Source organism: Poecilia formosa, unplaced genomic scaffold (assembly GCF_000485575.1).
Source record: "Poecilia formosa unplaced genomic scaffold, Poecilia_formosa-5.1.2 Scaffold186, whole genome shotgun sequence".
Lineage (NCBI taxonomy): Eukaryota > Metazoa > Chordata > Actinopteri > Cyprinodontiformes > Poeciliidae > Poecilia > Poecilia formosa.
The window spans coordinates 94,716-115,981 of NW_006800125.1; the positions used below are offsets into that span (position 1 = coordinate 94,716).

Genomic DNA, 21,266 nt, shown 5'->3' on the forward strand with positions numbered 1-21,266 from the left:
TCCTCCTGCGCTCTCTCCTTCCGTTCCTCCTCCTGCGCTCTCTCCTTCCGTTCCTCCTCCTGCGCTCTCTCCTTCCGTTGCTCCTCCTGCGCTCTCTCCTTCCGTTCCTCCTCGTCCTCAGTGGGATTCTTCTCCTTCGGGGTGCTCACGCCTCCGTTTGGCGTCTGATTCATCCTCTGCTCTTCCTTTTCCTCCTGCTGGTGGTTTACTTTGGGTTTGTCTTCGGATGGCTGTTTCTCCTCCAGCGATGCCCTCCAGTCCTGCAGTTGTCTGAGTGGCCGCCGCGGCTCCCTGCAGCCCTCGGCGGCTGTGGGAGTCGGTTTCGGTTTGGCTGCGACTGTGAACACACGGCTGCGCTCCTTCAGAGACGAGGTCCTTCTCAGGCTCTTCAGCTCGGCCTGCTCCGAGCTCTGGAAGGATGAGTGGACCTCGTCCTCTGGGGGCCACTTGGCCCTCCGGGTTCTGTTTGAAGGGACGTCGTCTGCGGACGGACTCAGCGGTCCAGGGCGGTCTTCGCCGGCCGGAGGCGGCCAGGCCACCTTCAGCCGCCGCTTCTCAGCCGGCTTGTCTGCAGCCTGCTGCGTCTCTCCGGAGCCGGCCCGCGTTTTTGTGCGGGTCTCCAGCAAGGCGGCCATGTCTGTGACCTTGACCTGTGGCGACGTTTCCCCGCTGGGATCCGGCTGCGGCTCGGACACGCTCTCAGCCGGCTGCTTCGCCTCCACTGGTCGCTCTTTGGGCTTCGGCGGCTCCTCGCTTTCCTCTCCGTCGCCTCGAGGCTCCCACAGCTCCTTATGAGGGCGATGGCCGAAGCCTTCGTCGTAGTTCCCTTTGGCCTTGAACAGCTGGTTGTAGTGAGGCTTGCAGTAGATCTTACCATGCAGGGAGGCGTAGTTCCACAGACTAGAGACGGAGCAGCAAAGGTTTGACATGAGCACACATCTTATAAAATTCATTTCATAAAAAAGACTTCCAGAATGCCAAGAAAGAAAGAAACAAAGAAAGAAAGGGAGAAAAAAACAAGGAAGTAAGAAAATGCAGAAGGAAGGACAAGAAATGGATGGAAAAAAATAAAATAAGCAGAAAAAGGAGGTAAGAAGGAAGGAAGGACAGAAAGAGACACAGCAACGAGATTGGTAAGAAATAAATACATTTACTCTTATTGTCTTATTTCAAACAAATCACACATATATGGCTGTATGCATATATATAAGTAATAAATGAATGTCATTGACAAGTTGATTAATTTTAGTAATTCAATACAAATGGGGATTTTTTTTTTTCTGCTACAGTTTGGTTGTTGCCGTTATAAAAACCAGAAGTCAGTTTCTCGTTAAAATGAAATCACTACCTAAGACCAAAAACAAAGATTTTCTTTAAGCTAAACAGAAATGATAAATTCAACCCATTCAGCGGATGACTGCTGACTAGACAGTGAGCAAATAAGCACACAAATGGAAAGTTATGTGGAAGGAAAAAGTGTGGCAGAACAGGATGAACTGCAGAATTTGAGGGATTGTGAAGCAAAGCACATTCAAGAGTCTGGACTAATCTCTTCTATCTTCATACAAGAATAAATACAACAGCAGATCCAAGTGCGGCAGCTTACTTCAGCTTTGTGCTGCAGTGAGAGCAGGCGAAGCAGTTTTTGTGGTAAGTGTGCTCACCAACCACCAGTTTCTCCAGAGGATACACCGTTTTCTGACAGGCAGCGCATTTTGTTGTCTCTGGTACGCGAAACGTCTGCTAAAACAAAACCAATCGAATGCATTCATGGAGAACAAAGAGTGAAAAGTTGATTTTAGTAACAACATTGTCACGTTGCCGCACCCTGGTTGCTCTGGGTTGCTCAGTTCCTTCTCCTGAAAAGAGAGAAAATTCAGAATCAGCTGTGATGCTGCTGGAGGCCTTTTCATGTTTTCCTCTGGTTTCTGGAAAGCGTTACCATTGCACTCTGCTGCTGGAGTCTGTTTGACTCTCATGGACACAGATTTCCTTATAGCAGTCCCTTTTGGTTGGTCGGTCTGGTGAAAACACAACAGAAACCACAGTACTAGTTTAAGTTTGGACGCTGAGAGAGAACGATGCAAACAGTAAATGGAAACGATTCTCAATCTCCATGAGAAAGAAACCGAGTAACAAAAGCTGAACTGGTTTAAAACTGGTTTTATCATATCAATTCAAAAAGACAGGATGGTCAGATCAAAGTACAAGACGTACGATTGATCTTTGATGAAGGCAGTTTTAATGTGTGGTTTAAGAGCATTTCTAGTCTGCTGTGGTGACGCAGGGGTTAAGCACAACCCACATGCGACCCCTGGCGACCTCTGCCGCATGTCTTCCCCCTTCTCTCATTACCCACTTTCCTGTCAAATAAATATCCCTTATTTTTCTCAATAGCAATTTAATCATTAATCTTGTTTTCATGACGATGCTAGCTCAGAAAACTCTGAGACAGCATCTTGCATGACAAAACTCACTTGTGACATTTATCCTCGAAGGAGAGGGCGTGGTGACTGCTGTGCGAGTGTTAGCATCGCATACTTTAGGCAGTCATGTCTTTCCTAATGATGATGCCCCTTCAGCAATGTAAAGAAAGGCTCACTCCCTAACACTCAAACCTGATTTTTTCCCAGCTGTTTCTGCACCACAGTTTTCTTGTCACTGCACAGAAACTACCTGCAGGAAACAGCCTCTGCTGTGAATGCAGACTAACTGCATTCACAGCAGGGGAACATTAACCTTGAACTCCACCGATTTTGTTTCAAACGATCAAAACATAGCAGAAATATTTCTGTTGTTTGTTTCAACTGAGTTAAAATGTATCTCGTGCTGAACTCACAGAGCAGCCGGCGTTATGTTTAGCGACACTCAGCTCATACTTGGCCTTATTCACCCTCACAGACGCAGAGCGGGTCAGCGGAGACGAATCTGAAGCAGAGGTGTGGATCTTCATAAGCTGAGGTTGATGGATGTAAAAAATAAAAATAAAAAATGCTGATAGAAATAAATCATTTGCTTACTTTTAGGACGTTCTGAGTCTTCAGACGAAGTGCTGCGAATCGTCGACCTGCCGACCTGAAGGAGGGGAAACGGGTTTTAGGAGTGGAGCTAAATGAGCCAGGCCCGGTTCTCCTTCCTTAATCTGCTGAGGAGAGCACTTTAAGTGTTACTCATCTCTGCCTGCACTACTCTGCAGTTTTGTAGAAGTGGGTCTGGTTTTGCAATGGTTGACAGTGAGAGACGCCACCCAAACGATTTCCAGATTAAACTTAACAAAACATGCCACAGGTCATCAAGCTTTCTTTGAACGAGTTCGATGTCCAGAACCTGAATTTTCACATGTTTTATCCAAGTATATATACTAACATTTGTACAATGAAGTGGTAACATTAAAACACAAAATAAAATTCAGCTAATATAGTCACATTGGAAAACGTTTTTGGCATTAATTTCTGTGTCAATAACTAAAGTGCATTAGTTGGTCTGCATTTAGTCACATTACAGCCAAAACTTCACTTTAACAAATGGAAATCTGAAAACTGTGCATTTAGCATCGACTCTACTGAAAAATAAAGTTCAGTAACACTTGGCAGCAATTGAACCTGCAAGTCGGTGGATCATGAGCTGTGGATGCATTCGAGTTTAAATATTTGTTGCAGTACAAATGCTCGCAACACTTTGAAGTACTTTTATGTTTCCTGTTGTAAACAAACAACAAAGACAGACAGAAACATTCAGGAGGTACGGAAACTTTTGCCTGGCACCGTAAACAACATTCAGATGGTGTCCTGAATCAGAAAAGTGGAACAAAAGCGATGGAGATGTCCGACTCTTATCTGATAAGGCTGCCACCTGCCCGCATCTGACCTGCAGCCAAGGCATCTGAAAGCGTTCATGCGTCCTTCACTAAACACAACGTGGACGGGCCTGACCGCACCGCGGCTCTGGCACTAATGATAGTTTCTCTCTGAACACACACAAAGAAAAATAAGGAGTGTGAGTCGTTTCAAAACACGTGTTGCTGAGAGTTTCACAGAGTGAAAACATTTCTGTAACTCTCCTACTGATGATGTTGAGATGAATAAATGTGAATAGTAGAACAGGTTAAGTATGATAACACGAGAGGGAAACTGAGCAAGCATAAATACTGGGATGAATTAACTAAAGAAACCCGAAGAGTGAAGGAAAGAAAATGGGTTCTCGGTTTTAAATGTGTTAACAACGCCAAGATAAAGACGGCAGCTTTACCGAGGCGATCCCATGAAGACTGAGATGGGCCTTGGAAAGGAATGTCTGCATTCCTCTGTTTCAGGAGCTGAAGAGAGGGAGACTTGTTTTATTGGTCAGAGAGAAAGAAAGAGAGAGAGAGAGCTGCAGCGAAAGAATGGAGCTGGGGAAGGTAGAAACTGGTGACTGAACTAAAGGGGCTTCAGGAAGGAGTGAAAAAAGTAAATATGGACGGTTTTAAACTTGTGAAAGGACGTTAAGGGAAATGTGCATGGACATTTTGACCAGGACAGCACCTCGCAAAAGAATGTTCACCTTTGACCTTTGCTTTTTCTACAGCTGATCAAGTCACAACAACCAAAAAAAACAAAAAATCTGTTTTATTGGAATTTTATACGACAGACTATCAGAAAGCCGAGTGTCGTTATGATGTGGAGGGGAAACAATTTGCAATGTTAAAAACACAAAGTGTGTCCATCCAGTCTGCTAATTATAGCGTCAAGCTGTGTGTCGTTTAATCTTAGTGTAAACGCAGCCGTGTTGTGAAGGTCTGAGAGTTTGTTTGTTTGAACAAACAGGATAATGAAGAGAGAAACACGGCGGTGGCAGCAGCATGCTCTGGGACAGCTTCTGCTAAATGAACGCAGGGCAGTTCTGGGAGAAAACGTTTCAGATCTGAAGCCGGGACAGAAGTTTACTTGTCAGCAGGTAAAAGCTGCTCAAAAATGAGGAAAAGACGACAGAAATGATTTGACTTGTGATGAATTGAAACTTAATATCTATTTGTTGAAACAATGCATAACCTGTAAATTCTTAATTACTCTACATGACACCTTATTATGTTCTCAAACACATTACTAGCGTACATCGATGAATAATAATTATCCAACACTTTGTAATTTACACAGTGTAATCAATGTATTTATGTATTTTTTGCAGTAAAAGCTGACTCTAGAAAACATCAAATGCAAATGTCCAGCATATTTTAATAACTGTATATGCAAATTTCTTCACTTTGCAGATATACCGTGTTGGTTTATCACACAATTCTTGTGGAAAATAAAAGCTCCCGGAGTATGAATAGTTGTGCAAGACACTGTAAAAACAAACAAAACAAAAAAAACCCCCATAAGATTGTAACCTTAACTACAAGCTAAAAACCTGAGTTATGTTCCACTCGCCATCAAGTTTAGACTTTTACTACTTTTACAAATCAACAGGTTTACCTTTCCAGCAGCGTCTTCTCCCTTCTCAAACTTCATCTTCAGGTCAGTCAGCTGCACTTTGGGTTTCTCAAAAGTGGCGAGTGGGCTGGTGGGAGCTTCCTCCTCGATCGGCTCGGCTTTTCGCCTGTCTGCGGCCTCATCCCCGTCCATCCCTCTCTGCTTGTCGCCCGCCGGGGCGGCAGGCGGCTGCTGCTGCTGCTCGGGTCTGGCTGCGCGCTGATCCCCCCTGTCGGCGTGCGGGTCCTGGTTCTTGACGGGCGCGGCGGGCTCCTCGCGGATGGCAGCAGGCCTGGTCAGGACGGAGCGTGAGCGGAGAATGCTGGAGCCGCTCGGAAGGGGAGCAGGAGGCTTTTTATCCTGGTTTAGGTTGACTGCTTTTTCAAATTGATTCTTCAGGGAATTCAGTTTTCCGGAGCGCAGAGAGGATGGAGCACCATCAGTGGCCTGCAAGAAAAACAAGAGAAATTAACTGAATAAAAAAAAAAAAAGAAAAATTTAGTCACAAGAACTATTAGGTTGCAGGCGAACTGATGGAGAGAGACAGCTGTAAGGCCTCGGATTAACGCGGTGGAATGAAGGAAATGCCTGATTCTGAACTTGGCTAGGCTAATAGATGAAGTGAGCAGCTGCTCAAAGCTGCTCCAGTGCAGAGATGTGGCTCCTGAAGTCAGAGATGCTGGTTTATTAGCTGAGACGGAAAACTCAGCTGCTTTTCTTTTCACTTTTTTCCCCTAAACCCCACAGACGACGGCTCCGTTTACCACTGAAATGTCTGCTTTTAGTCACAGCTGAGGGGAAAACTCAGCAGGAGCACCGCACACTTCAGCAGGCAGGAACTTCCTCAATTGTAGAAAAGAAGTGACACATAAGCAAAGAGGATGCGGACAGGAAAATATGTAGATGTGTTAATCATAGAAAACAAAACGGACTTCAGAATGACGTTTCCTGCCCACAACCTTGCACAATTTCCACAAAAAAAACCCCAAACTATTTAATATGTCTTGCAATTAATTACAAGTTATTAAAGATGACAAACGAGCTGAATCCTTATGTGTAAAATAAAGAGAGTAAAGAACGCAGCGGAAAAGATTTGAGCAAGTGACAAAATCCCGACAAAGAACAAAAAGCAGTGGCACAACTGCTGTCTTTGTGACGCGAGGCCAGCCTGAATGGACAACCGGATCACGGAGAGATTGTTCCCGATTTATTTTTTTTTGTTTAAGCGAGTAGAAAAGAAGAAGAAGAAACCTTTTTCAATGAGATGAAGCGGCCAGGATCGGTGTCAATACAGCCAGACAGCAAGGAAAGTCCAGGCTGGTTTTCCTCCGCGCTTCAGGAGGTGAGAGACAGCAGAAGGTCGAGCTGAGCGTGACACGGGCGGCTAGACAAAACCTACCAGAGCGAGCCGGTCCGGCGCTGCTCCGACGGCAGGAAAGTGAGAGCCAGAGTCAGAAAACCCAGGAAACCAGAGCAGGAAATGATACGCTCCGGGAAAAGTTAACTCTTTCCTCCCTGGTTTTACTTCTTGTTTCCTCTGAGGAAGTGTTGGTGGACAAAGTTACCAAAGCCTCGAATTAAAGCACGACTCGCCAGAAAGGTGCAAAATACTCAGATTAAAAGAGTAGAAGCAAGAAGCAGGAAGGAAAATTAAATCGTAAAGAAATAGTTGAGTATTTCATGAAGAGTTGCTCATTTCCTAAGCTCTACAGCAGGGGTGTCCAAAGTCGGTCCTCGAGGGCCGGCATCCTGCATGTTTTAGTTCTCTCCCTGGTTTTACACACCTGCATCAAATGATGGCTGTTAGAATGCCTAAGCAGAACTCTGACTTGCTGAGGAGGTTGTTACAACCAATAGAGAACTAAAACATGCAGGATGCCGGCCCTCGAGGACCGACTTTGGACACCCCTGCTCTACAGTGTTATGACTCTACAATACCTTAAGAAATTATGTTTGTTTTTTATGTTTTTGTCACGTCATTACAGCAAATATTTTATGAGACAGACCAACACAAATCACTGTAATCACTGTAAGGTATCGTAGAAGAAATACCTGGTTTTCAAAATGTTCTACAAAGCAAATATAAATAAATAATAAATACAGAAAAGTGCGGTTTGCATCTTAGTCACCTTTACTCTGACACCCCTAAATAAAGCTGCAGGTCTTTTGGGGCGCGTCTCTAGAGATTTGAATTTTGGCTCGTTTGTCTTTGCAAAACGGAGAGGATCTGTGAACATCACAACAGATTCTCCATTTATGTTTGACCTGGACTTTGACTAAACCATTCAACATCCTTGGATCCACTGGTGTCCAATTGTTGATAAAAATCCTCTCATTGCCACAAAAGTGAGATTTTCTTTTTAAAGTAATGCACAAAAGTGACGCCACCAGATACCTGTGTCTTAAACCCTCTTTCAGGTTTTCGTCGTCAGGTTGAGCAGAGGCTTGATGTTAATGACCCACTGCTTTCAAATCAGACGTGCCGAGCCAGGAACACATAAAACATGCAGGACGCCAGACCTGCGGTCCTGGAAATGGAAACCTCCGCCTTAAATTTGGAAAAAGCACAAAAGTGACCTACCCTGGTAAACAAAAAGACTTTTTATAACTGGAATTAGAGCAGCCATATTTCCATGTAATCCACTATACACATGCCAGCCTTATTTTGTGAAAAAACTTATTTAAAAAATGAAAAAAAAAAAAAAAGATTAAATGGGCTTAAACAGAAGAAGCCCCTTTAATTGATCATATATTGTCCCAACACACCCAGAGACTTCAGCGTATTTTATTTTATTTAAGGACTTTATGTGTTAGAGAGAAGTTAAACTCTGTCAAAGGTGACTTTTGAAGAAAGGTTGTTGTGGTGGATTTTATTTAGAAGCAGCTGAGTAAAGGAGGCTCAATACCAATAATTATAGTACTTGAAAGTTGTTTAAAAATATTCTCAAACAGATTTTACTCTTGCTTAATGTTTTTGCCACCTGTGGCCTTTACTCATTATTAGCAGCTTGAGAGGAGAAAGGCCAAACAGAGAAGGAGAAGCACTAAATCAGACCGAGGACAAATGTGCCAAGGACAGCAGCCTCCATGTTTGGTGCGTCTGAACCACACGGCAACATGCGACATCAATTTCTAATAAAACCTACGGCATTAATTTGGGAACACAGCTTGAGACAGAAGGTCAATACAGACTCACTGCATTCACACAGCATTTGTTAACAAGAAACTAAACCAGGAGTCTGCAACTTGGTAATAAAGAACCAACGGATGTACTTAGACATACATATAATAACACATGCAGCTTTTCAGATTTTTTGATAGAATAATTGCTGTAAACATCCACAAAAGAATGACTCAAAAAACAACCAGTAAGAATTTTATGGGGGGGTTTCTGTCACTGGGGTGGAAACTCTGTGTTTTGTCTTTATCAGCTTTTAGAAAACAAAATTGTGTGCCTAAAAAATTATTTTGACTTCAAGCGTTCACAGTGTACAGACTTTAGGTGTAAATATATAACAAATAACTTTTCATCGCATTTTATACAACAATCAACATTCCATAGAAAAAAAAAAACTGTATGCTTTCTTTGATTTAAAACTTAAAAATATAATTTTTTTTTGTTGTTGTTGCGAAATCATATTTTCTAAAGAGGACATTTCTCAAAAAATTATAAGCAGTCTTTTGGTATAAGCAGTCTTTTGGTAGCATTTCAGCCCTAAACAACTTTTATTTCTCTGGACAGAAGGAACAAAAGCGCCTTCGAATACAGAGGCTGCAGACCCCAGACTTAGACAAACCATCTTCCAAAATACAATCACCAAAAGAAGAATTTCCTGCCAAAATTATTCATATTCCAGGTAATAAAGTATTAATATTATGTGGGGAAAAAATAATCTTTTAATTTTACCAATATGTTTCTTCTGCCTGGAACTAATGTTATCATTTTGAAATGGCTCAGCCAGAGACTGAGAGTCTGTGTAGGGAGCTGAAGATTAGGGTGATGGCAAAGAGGCTTTCCAACCTCAAAGACTTTGAGCTCATCGCCAAAGAAAACTCATCAAAACACCAGCGGAAACATGGAGAATGCTGCTCAGCAGTCATGAGGGTTTGATTCATGCAATAATGACGAGATTAAAAATAACCTTCAACACCCATTTAGAAACAGAAACTACTTTTATGTTATCTTGTTGTCTTTTTGAGATACCTGTCTGATGAGCCGTCAGAAACAAAGGCTGAGCTGAACATCGTGTTGTTAAACTGGGTAATTTGAGGCTGTAGATCATCTTCAAAGCAGAAATAAATCTGAATGTTGACTTTGTTCTTCTGCCTTTCAAGCTTTCCTTTCTTGAGCAACAAGTTGGAAAGGCCCATAAATAATTAAAAGACTAAATCATTTCATTTATGTAATGAATTAGGTTAACTGGTTGGTAACACTTTATTTGAAGGTGTGTACATAAGACTGACATGATGCTGTCATAAAAATGACACCTGCAGTGAACATGAAGGAGTCTTGATGAATGTTGTCATTAAGTGTCTTTTGGTAAATAATAACACTTTTAATGCAAAGTTGCACTAAAAGTGTAAACTTTGCATTACTCGGACAATAATGACCCTTTTAATGCAAAATTCTATTAAAATTTGCATTAAAAGTCCAGTAAAAGTGTCAACTTTTCATTAAAAGCGTCATTATTTACCAAATGACACTTCATGAGAACATTCATAAACATTCATGAAGACTCCTTCATGTTCATGTCAGGTGTTATGTCATGTTTATGACGGTATCCTGCCGGCATTCCCCTTCAAATAAAGTTTAATTTGGGGTTAATAAATTACTGCAAGTCACAACAGAATAAAATCCAGAAATCTTATTCTTTATAACAATCTGTCTCTTGATTACATAATAAAAGATGGACTTGGTATTTGCTGGACGTGTTGACAAAAACTCCCATCCCCCAACTATCTCCCCCCCATCCCCCACACACACACACACACACACACACACACACACACACACACACACACACACACACACACACACACACACACAAACAGATGGTCTTTCACAGTGCTCATTCAAAACTAAGCTCAGACACATCATACCACAAGTGTTATTCATAAATAATTCATCTGACGCTCCACTTTAATGTACTCGTATCAGGAAGGCAAACACACGTTAAGACGTTGAAAAACAATAATTAACCTGATTCACACTAAATATTGGTTTAGATTACAGCTGGCGGTGCTCTGTGAGAATTCAGCTCCTATCATTACAGCAACATCTGAGCAGGTTTAGATCAGGTTTCGTCTTTACCACCCAGAGCATTAAAGAAAGAAGATGCCTACAGTCTCTCCAAATAGCTGCTGGGGAAACGGACCCTGTAATCACACTGTACAACAGTACCTTGTGTTTCCTCATGACGTTCTCTGATCCGTTTCTCATCTGATCTCGGTCCAGGTTTGTTTATCGCTCTTTCGCTCTGACACATCAGCCAAACCTGCACGTGGAGCCTCAATGAGTTTTACAAGTGGGGTGGGGGGATTACACTGGAGCAGGATTATGGGTTCGATAGCTCGCCTGTCGCGACAAGTAGCCAATGAGAGGTCAGCCGGGACAGGGCAAGACGTGGCCGTGTGTGAGCATGAGGACTCAATGCGTTTGTGTGTGTGTGTTCCTCATCTCTTAAAAACTTTAATTAGGTTACCGCCACATGAGAGGAACGGAGGAAATCAAGAGAGACAAGCAAGCACACACACACCCACAGTTTGTATGACCCCCACCCCGGACGAAGGGGCAAAATAAATGGTAATTTACACATTAATCCGCTTGTTTGTTTAGTCTTTAGATGAAAGATCTTAATCCCTGTCTTCCAACGAAGGACTGGGTCACTACAGCGCCTCGTAAAACCATTCACACCTCCAGAGCTTCACCTGTTTCCCAAGAAATTAAAACTTTACTGCATTTTACTGGGATTTTTTGTCGCAGGGTTGCCCATCTGCATATTTTTAGCTTCGCAGAGGCTTCGTAACAAGCCACTCATTTAACTCAGGTGTTTTGGAGCAAAGATGCGTCTAAAAAGTTGTCAAGCTTTTCAATGTATATTGCCGGACTTGACCAACCTAATCCTGAAGCAACAAGCTCAGGATATGCATGGTTTTCAACTTTTTTTAAACAAATACAATTCTGAAATATGTGACCTCCATTTTTATTCTGCTCTCTTTATGCTGATAACTGTAAATAAACTCCCGTACAGTCAAGAAGAGCCACCTACACAATAATATGTTATCCTCTTAATAGTGTCCAAATGTCAGCACAGGGCCTGCAAAGGTTCACCTTCCAGCAGGACAGAGAGACTCTGAACATGCAGCCAAAGCTACACTGAAATCTAAGCAGACATGTCTTAGAAACTTAAATCTAATTGAGAATTTTAAAAGAAAAAAGATGTTCAAAGATGTTCTCTATCCAGTCTGACTGACTGAGCTTGTGGCATTTTAGAAAAACAAATGGACAAAACTGTTAGTCTCCAAATATGCAAAGATTGTAGAAACATAACTGGGAAGGTTTGCAGCTGTAACCGCAGTGGATGGGGAGTTCCTACAAAGTTTGGGATCAGAGAGGCTGAATAGAAATGGACACAAAGTTTCTCAGAAAAAGCCAGTAACTTTGTGTCGGTGTTTCACATGAACTCCCAATAATCTGCAAAGATCTGTGAATGTTTTCTTAGCACCACCTAATTTTACATACGTGTCACTGTTGGGTATGATCCATCTTTAAGAGGAATACTCACTCCTTTCTTCTCTGCACTGGATTTCTCTGCATTCTTCTGGTACCTGCAGGGCAAGGAAACAACACTGACCTCCACTGACTCACAACAATGCAGAGCATACACACATTTTATGTTTTCTGATTTAAAATGTTGGGAAAACGCTTTAAGTTACAACGTATGCAAAGAAAAACTGTTCATGTGCTTATTTTAATGTTGACATTCTGGAAACAGACACCAGTGCTTTCAATGATTAAACAAGTTTTACTAGCTATGTAAAGGGCACAGGAAAAAATACCCTTTTTTTTATTTATTTATTTCTAACTTATGTGTAGTTTCTACACATTATTCTCTCACATTGACTGGAATTAACCTCGTTGGTGGAGCCAGTCCATGTACACAAAACTACATTCATGTGAATCCAGCCTCCACCATGATAACGGTCTGAATCTGGGAATCTGCGCTATCATTTCTCCAAACAGAACACTTCCCACTTACACAATAACATGTTATCATCCACCAAACACGTTTAAACAACCTTCCCACATGGTCTTGAGTAAACTGCAGATAACCAGGGTGTTTTTGTTTTGCTGTTCAGGTTTCTCTTGGTCGGAGTGGCTTCTAGTCGTTTTGCATATTCACCATTTTAGACCCAGGAAGGTTTGGTCATTACATGCCTGAGTGGTATGATGTAATTTTCTATTGTCCACTTTTAATTTACAGTAAGGAAATGTGGTTTTAGTTGGCAATAATCGGTCATATTTCATTAGAGTCAACAGACAATTCATTCATTATACATGTTACACATCTAGAGGTCTGATCATAATTTCAGATGTACCCGAAATATAAACAAAAACATTTAAGATTTTACATTTGTAAAAGCAAGAGGATATCATAAACTATTCAGTCATATTTAACACGTCCTAAAATTTACTTTAACCTCCATCTGTACTAAAGGCAGATGCTAAAAGTAAAAATCACTCCCAAACTTTGCTAAAATGTTACCCACTTGGAGAATATTTTTGCAAGGCCAGAGTTTTTCCCTCGCCCGCCGAGCGACAGCTCCTTGGCGGTGATACGCAAGGACTGCGTCACCTTGGAGCCCCGAACAAATGAGCCGTTCTCCATGGCTGTCAACCTGAAGCAAGAAAAAAATAAAAGCCACAAACACATTCAGTACATATCTGAACATGTTTCTTAGTAACCTATTTCTACAAATCTATTTCTTTGTTTTATACCACAAGGCTTTGGGAAATAGAGAAAATAAAAGAAAACAAGAAAGATTGTCTTATGTAATTATTAATGCCTCGTATTTGTTGAAGAATAACGTTAAGAAGTGTTAGAACGGGAAATGATTCACAGTGACACAATATGATTGTGAGAGTCTGGCGATATCCCGAGATAGTCTGCGATGCTATTTGATATGATGTGAAACAAATCCAAAGCAATACAACATGTAATGCAAAGCATGCAGAACAATGCAATGTGATATGATGCATGTGCCTGCAAAAGCCTTCGTTACATCCCTTTAACGTTTTCACAATGTGTCACGTTAGAACTTGACAGACCAGCTGAACTTATGCTGTTATTCTATTAGGTGAATTCTGAGGAAAACTTGGTGCACTGGATTTTATTTAGGGGTTTCACTGTAAAAGAAAATGCATGCGAATCTGCATAGTTTTCCTTTCACTTAATATTAGCAGAACTTCATGTTGTTATGTCACATAAATCCCGATTAAAAACATCGAAGTGTCTGGTTGTAACAAAATGTTAAAAACGTCCCAGGCACTAATATTTTTGGAAGGCACCAAACCCATACATTTATTTATTTATTTATTAACCTTTAATTCACAATAAAAATGCCACAGAGACTAAACATTTATTTTACAAAAACATTTCAGCCAAAACTGACAACTTTTGTTTTGCACAAACAGCTGCTTTTAGAAGAGAAAGTAATCAAATAATCAAACTGAGAAAGATAGTGTGTTACAAAGGTACATGAAACATATGTACAAAAATAATAAAGGATAAAATCACTAAAATAAGATTAATTTCAGAGTAACACTTAGCCACCTAGCATGCAGGAAATAAACATACAAAAATAATTCATAATCAATAGGATGCTCCCTTTTGTTTTCCCGTATCTGTTGACGGTTGGTGCGTCTTTCTGGCTCTCGGTTATTAAGATTACAGTTTCTACTGGAACGGATAAACTAGTCTGGAACCTGTTCTTGCATCAGACGGAAGAGTCCAGCACTGTGTGTGCTGGACTTGTTTTCTGTCTACGATTATTCATTTGCAAGTTTATAGCACAAACTTCCCTAACAAAACGGCCCACGACTGAATGCACATATTTGTGCTCGTTCAGTTGTGCATGCAAACAGACGAGTCGACGTGTTGGAACTTGTTCTTCAGATCAGGTTGCATGAATGCAAAGAGGGAAAACACAAACTGAAAGCAGCAGAGAGCAGGTACGTTCGCACAACAAGTGGCCGCGGCTCAGTGGTGACACGGTGTCACAGGAGATGAGTGTGAAACCAAAATTACACTTTCACTTAATTACACTTTGACTAAGCCTTTGTCTTTAGATGTGGTTTATTTGTCAAATGATGAACCTTTCCGCAATTTCTGCATGGACAGACGGGCCAAAAGAAAACGAAGAGGATATCTTACAATCCTTAAACCTACTGTAGGTTGCAAAGGTCTTCACACCGCCTGACACATTTCACAGTTTATCACATGACAAACAACCTTCAATTTAGTTCATAGGGATTTTATGTGATGGACCAACACAAAGAGGAGGACGGCTATTGAGAAGAAAAAGAAACTTAGTTTACAAAAACGTTTTTAATAATCTGAAGAGCGTGCTTACTTAGCCCCTTTTTTACTTTAATATCCCAAAACGAAACTCAAACCAAATGTCTTCACAGGTCACCTGATTAATCAATAAAGTCCACCACTGTAAGATTAAATTTCAGGTAAATACACATTATATCCACTGTAAAACATGGTGCTGGAGTCACACTGTGGGGACGATTATTGGTAAAAATGAGTCAATTATGACAATAACTGCAGCTATAAATAGGATAGTATTTCCAACTGAAACACAGATCTGAGTCTCCTTCGCTGAAAATGTATTTGTGCCATCAAAGATGCTCAAATTCACACCTGAGCTGCTAATGCCTTAAAGGTTTGATTTATTTACTTAGCAGTTTGTCCACTTACACCTAGAATGCTAATAAAATAAATAAACTGGCGTTTGTGGCTTCAACATGTCTGTAAAATGTTAGCAGGATCTCGTAAATCACTGCCATCTACAGAGTTTTACTTTAACAATCACTTCAGCTGTGGTCATGTTCGCCGTGGCGCACCTAGAGGATTACATCATCGCTCTGATGCACGGCAGCGCTGCCGACAACTTCCAGGACTTTGAACCGAACTCCAACCCCTCATTTAAAAGCAGTCAATAAACAGTCCTTCTTTCACTTTAGCCCAAATTTGATCTATTTATTTGTGTTTACTTCAATCTACTCTATAGATAAAGTTTTGATTTCTATATTAGGTTTGACAAATATGAACAAACATCCAAACATATATTCACGAACGAGCGTTACAATGTTATGTTTACGTTCCTTAAGGCGACTTATTACTGACACAAACTTCAGATCTGAAGGCAGCGTGGCTCGTTTCGTCATCCTGTATGCTGTTTGATACCAGTGCTAAACCGGCTCACTTGGATCGGGTTCTTTTTGTTGTCATTCATCTGTTTGCTTCAGGTCTTGGTTTAAGCCTGGAGTCATTTCCTTCATGCAAAGCAGGAGACACACCCTGGGGAAGTCACCTATTCGACTTAAATCTTAAAAAGCCCGAGGATTTCGAAACAATGAACAAGACAAGGTACATGGGCGTCCGACCTGTAATTCCAGATATTAATGGAGTGAATTTTTAGTACAGATCCTCTGGTTTTTCCACGTTAATAGAAAGCGGTTAAGAGTAAGATAGGGTCATGCTTGTAAGGCATGCAAAAGCAGCCTTAATGTTTTTTATTTTAGAAAATAAATTAAGCAAATTAAGACTTAAAACTGATGCAAAGCCGTGGTTTACATACAGCCAAGGCCTTAAGGCACTGTGATCATTTCGACCAAGCCCAGTAAAACTCGTCTTAAGCAGCTGAATGCAGGGTGGCTACCTGAGCAGGTAGCCCTACTAATTAACAAGCTAATAACTGTCAGTTTTACACTATGAAGAGCAGAACAGCAGAAAGGCATGCAACTCTGTGCGATGAGCGCTTGAAAACGAATTTTAGCTACAATTTGATGTCATTCTATTATAATTATTAGTATTTATCTTTTGCTTAAAGTGATATTTTAGATTTTTGGAAGTGTGGCATCTTTCTATTACCTGTACCAGAAAGATACCATATCACAAAGTAAGTAGATGGTCAGAGAGGCAGAAGACTAACAGACACACCCATTATGGCAGATTTTATCAATTTGAATTAACTAAAACTGGATCTGTACATTTCCATAAAATAGCACCTTTGTTAACTTTGTTTTCATTTACATCCACAGTGACCATCTGCTGCCATGAGACTCTGTACAACTGGGTAATTATTACGATAGCCTTAAAAATATAAGTTCAAAATGCTTGGAATACATCAGGCAACAATAACTGTGCTACAATCAGTCCTTTGTGATACGAGTACTAATCACACTGATATTGAAATGGTTGCCTTCCTACTTCAAGTAAAAGAAATTAGATAATATTATCCATTCGTCTTAAGAAATGTTTTAAATGCTGTGCTACCAAGAACCTGGTTTATTTGTACTGAGGGTTATCGTGACAGCAGAACGTAAAACTGTCCCAATCACATGGATTCTAGATCTGTTGTTACTTAATTATTATACGCATCATTCATTCATAGTATTAGTTCTCTTTTATTATTATGTATTAATAGTTATTCATTGTTTGTTCTTGTAAACTAGTGTGCTCCTGAAACATGCTGTCCTTGTGTGTTGTATTCAGTTTACTGTTTCTATTTCTAGTAATCATCACTCCTTTTGTCAGATCCTCCTGTTCTCAGTTCTACTAATGCTCCTTGTCTTCTCTTGTGAGTTTTGGGGGATTTTCTAGTTTCCCGTGCAACTGCATTACTATATACACGGTCAATGATATTTCATTTAAAAAAAAATAAAAAAAATCCCTGCTGCATGTAACTCTGGCTGCCCGCGGCAATAAAAGCCGTCTCAATCACTTTTGTGACAGTGAGTCATAAAAATCGTTTCTGTGTCACCTTATCAGCTCCAGATCACATGACCAGAAGTTTCTTCATTTTCATTTTCCAAAAATCCACAAAGGTGAGCAGCATTTTTCCAGCGAGAAGCTCACAATAGGAGCATTGACTGAGTCAGTGGCATCATATGTTGCGAAAGCGTCCACAGCGGCTGCCCTGTCTCAGCAGGGGAATGAGACACAAGTAAAGAAAGGCTTGACAAGATGACAGCCTACATAATCCCGTAAATTCTTCAGGATTTTATAATTAAACAAAATCATAAACGTTCTCAATACCCTTGATTTCTACATTGCTGATGTAACACCCTCATAGGTTTTTGCTATGACAACAAGCTACCACAGCACATTTGGATACTTGCTAAGTCAGAGAAAAGGAGCAGTCCTCCTTGCTTAATGCATAATTGATCTATTATGAATTAATACAAAAGCCTCAGTCAGGTGTTCAGGAGAGAATGAGTGACTCTGAACTACAGAGTCATTACTGAAGTATGCAATAAAGAGGAATAACTTGAAGACAGGCGGCCCAGCTCTGAGGCCAACATGTCATCTGAAATACTTTAATTATAGGTCTAGCTTTCATGGTGGCTAGAAGAGAAAAGGGTAAAATAGGCTGTAACGTTTAGATGACGCAAACCGAGAGCACAGTCGTTTAACTTCAAGAAAAGTCGTGAATAAACAGAAACACACAAGCTGCTCTTACAACGCAAAACACGTGTATTAAACTTTCCGTCAATGTTAGCAATATCCGAACTCAAATCTTCCAAACATACCTCTTTGCTTTGGATAAGAGCGGCGTTAGTTGTTTAGTGAATGTTCCCCCTTCCTAACATGTATTTGCTCCTACCTGTGGGAACTTCCGTTTAGCCAAAGCTTGTGAGAAAACCTGCCAGACACCTGACACTGGCTGCTGGAGCCGCGACACCGCCCGGAGTGGACAGCGCGGAGGAGGAGTGAGCGCAAAGGTGAGTGGAAGAGGCAGATCACGTGACTTGCTCCACCAATGACCTGAGGCATAACGTTACACTTACCTGGGAGGGTTTTTTTTTTGTTTGCTTGTTTTGTTTGTGTGTGTGCGCGCAGGCTAAAATTCCTGAGAACAGGTGGCTTTGCTCACTTCCCAATGTTAAAAGTCAACAGGCAGTCTGATGGTGATAAGATAAACGGAGTGTAGCAACCGTCTCCATGACAGGGCGAGGGAGCCGGAGGGGAGTGTGGGAAGGGGGTGGGGGAGATGTGGGTGGGGGAGTGACAAAAATGAACAATGCACGCTAAGCCGAGTTTGTAGGTTTTGGCCTATGGGGCCTCTCATAAGTGAACTACGCCTTTAATTTGGATCCCTAAACCAGCAAGAGCACTTCCATTCGCTTTTGTTATTGTTATTTGTTTATCAGAACATTATAAATTTCTTCACATTACATTCATTTTGCGAAACTTTCATAGCTTCTCCAAAAAAAAGAGAAAAAAATCAATAAAATAAATTTAAATCGCCATACAGACATAACAGAAAAGGAGAAATAAATAAATAAATAAATAAATAAATAATCGAGGCAGCATTGGGGAGCTAAAAGGTAATAGTTGTTACTTATCTTTTTAGCTTAGTCACATGTTATGCTTTGGGATGTCAAGAATTAAAATGTTCATTTATTTCAGTTTGAGTCAAAGAGAGTCACTCTTATTGTGTAGATATGTAACACACTGATATAGTTCAAGCCTGCATTTCTGTTGGATATTTATGACTGACAGATAATTTAAAAAAAACCTCAAATTTCCTTACTCGGAAAATTTAAATATTATATAACTTCTTCTTATATAACACAGATTAGAAAGGGATTTTTTAAATACAGAAAATTCAGCCTATTATTCTGTAATTTAATACGTCGTCATACTCCCCAGGCAGTAGAATGTAATATGGAGGAGATCAACCTGTGGTTCTGCTGAGCTGGTTAGGAAGCTCAGCTTTTGTCATCTGCATTGTTGATTCTGGTGATTATTATCTTCCTAATGTGTTTAACTAGCTTTAGTTTGCTGGTCAGTCAAGCACAGTGATACCAAAGCTTAGTAATTATGTGTGTAGGTGCCAAGTCCTGTTGGGAAATCAAATCAGCATCTCCATAAAGCATGTTGTCAGATTTGTTTATCAGTAGCTGAACAGGCTTTGGACCAATATCGTGGTTAGGGTTACGGCTCCTGAATTGAGCTGTAGTACAGGCCTTTTATCTCCCCAAACTCCTGAATGGATTTTGCTTCACAATTCTGTTGAGGATTTAGTTATCCCTGCTGATTATTATCCTTACTTGTCTACTACAGTTTTTCCTTTCACTCAGCTTTCCATTATTATTCTTGCCTACAGCACTCTGTTTGCAGCCAACTTCTTTGACAATGAGCTTTTGTGTCCTAGCCTCCCTATGGCAGTTCTTTATGGCTTTCTGCAGACCACTGTACAAATAATTGTAAACCATGACATACATTTGTATTAGAAATCCATTTTATCAGTACAATATTTGGATTTTACATGTAATAGTCAAAGAAAAAAAAAACATTTGCAGCTGTCTAATTCAAAAACACTATCTAAAATCGTATTAACTATAAATTAATTATTACAATATAATGTGAAATGTATCACTACAGTGTCGAGTCTCACAATTTTAACTTCAAAATGCGTTGTGTTAAGTGCACAAATCATGATTCTTCGATAGACTCAAAAAAATACTGTGGTTTCTGTGGTGACAGGAGGGTGATATGCTTAACCGGGAGTGACCACCCCAAGTGAATCCTGCATAAGGACCCATGAATGCTTGGCCAACACTGACGTAACTGAAAACCCGTTAAAACAAACACATTTGTGGATTCTCCTTCTCATCAAGAACATCCAAAAGAGAGCAAATTTTTTTGGGTGGGGAGTAAAGGATGGAGTTAGTTAGATGTTTGCATGGTATTTGCCTTCTAAATAAGAAGAGATTTCTTTGAACGAAGAAACGTTCTCCCTTGGTTGAGCCCCTTTTGTCCTTTGTGTGTTCCAGCGGTTGTTTCTGAATTGGACTAATTACACATCCAACAGCTTTTAATGCAAACTGCAACACATCTAATGTATGTCTTTGAATTTATTAGAAGAACTGAACACAAACTTCCTTTCTCAAAGAAGCCTCTTGTTGCATGCTCTCAAACAAATAAAAACAGCTTAATGTGGCACCATAATGCTGAGAATGTTCAATGGCGGTGTCACAGGCAATGTTGGATTTTACTACATTTGCTTTGGAAAGCATACACCAGAGATCCTACTCCACCAAAACACTTTGTTTCAATTATTCTCCACTTTTGCAAGATGATTTGTCATCAATATAACTTTCTGATGCTTAAGATTTTTTGATGGCGTTTCTAAAATGACCAAAAAAAAAAAAAAATCAAAAATCAAAAGAACATATAACTAGTGGCTATTTTAGAGTTACATGAAAATTATTTTATAATCCAACTCCTACTCTAATATTTTTCTTCTACCAGCAATGCAAGAAATCGTGAAAGCTTGTAATAAAAGTCAGTAAGAATAATTTCTCTCCATTAACAGGCAATTTAGTTTAGCTTATGTAAAAATGATAAGTTAATAAGCAGACAGATGAAGCTAATCTCAGCATACTGTAGGCTGTCAGTGAAAATGTGGAGAAGCAGTCCGTGATCTTCTGGCGTGTCATTAAACCAATTAAACATCAAATTTCCTAACACCGCCCCGTCACACATCATCCCTTCTCTCTCTCTTTTGACAAAAGTA

The 21,266-nt window shown here is 40.4% G+C and overlaps 2 protein-coding genes across 45 annotated transcripts in view; one reads left to right on the forward strand and one right to left on the reverse strand.

Annotated features, from left to right (window-relative positions):
* LOC103147669 (LIM domain and actin-binding protein 1-like) overlaps nucleotides 1-18,530 on the reverse strand; it is a 19,211-nt gene extending 681 nt beyond the window's left edge. Inside the window, exons 1-10 of the mRNA XM_016678576.1 lie at nucleotides 18,348-18,530; nucleotides 13,221-13,349; nucleotides 12,236-12,278; nucleotides 5,454-5,897; nucleotides 3,021-3,075; nucleotides 2,840-2,928; nucleotides 1,943-2,021; nucleotides 1,828-1,859; nucleotides 1,607-1,743; nucleotides 10-900 (exon numbers count right to left, since the gene is read on the reverse strand). Coding sequence (XP_016534062.1) covers nucleotides 10-900; nucleotides 1,607-1,743; nucleotides 1,828-1,859; nucleotides 1,943-2,021; nucleotides 2,840-2,928; nucleotides 3,021-3,075; nucleotides 5,454-5,897; nucleotides 12,236-12,278; nucleotides 13,221-13,349; nucleotides 18,348-18,517 — 2,069 coding nt within the window. The 5' untranslated portion in view covers nucleotides 18,518-18,530. The remainder of the gene's footprint in view (nucleotides 1-9; nucleotides 901-1,606; nucleotides 1,744-1,827; nucleotides 1,860-1,942; nucleotides 2,022-2,839; nucleotides 2,929-3,020; nucleotides 3,076-5,453; nucleotides 5,898-12,235; nucleotides 12,279-13,220; nucleotides 13,350-18,347) is intronic.
* znf740a (zinc finger protein 740a) overlaps nucleotides 1-21,266 on the forward strand; it is a 57,525-nt gene that overhangs the window by 12,842 nt on the left and 23,417 nt on the right. The window lies entirely within an intron of this gene.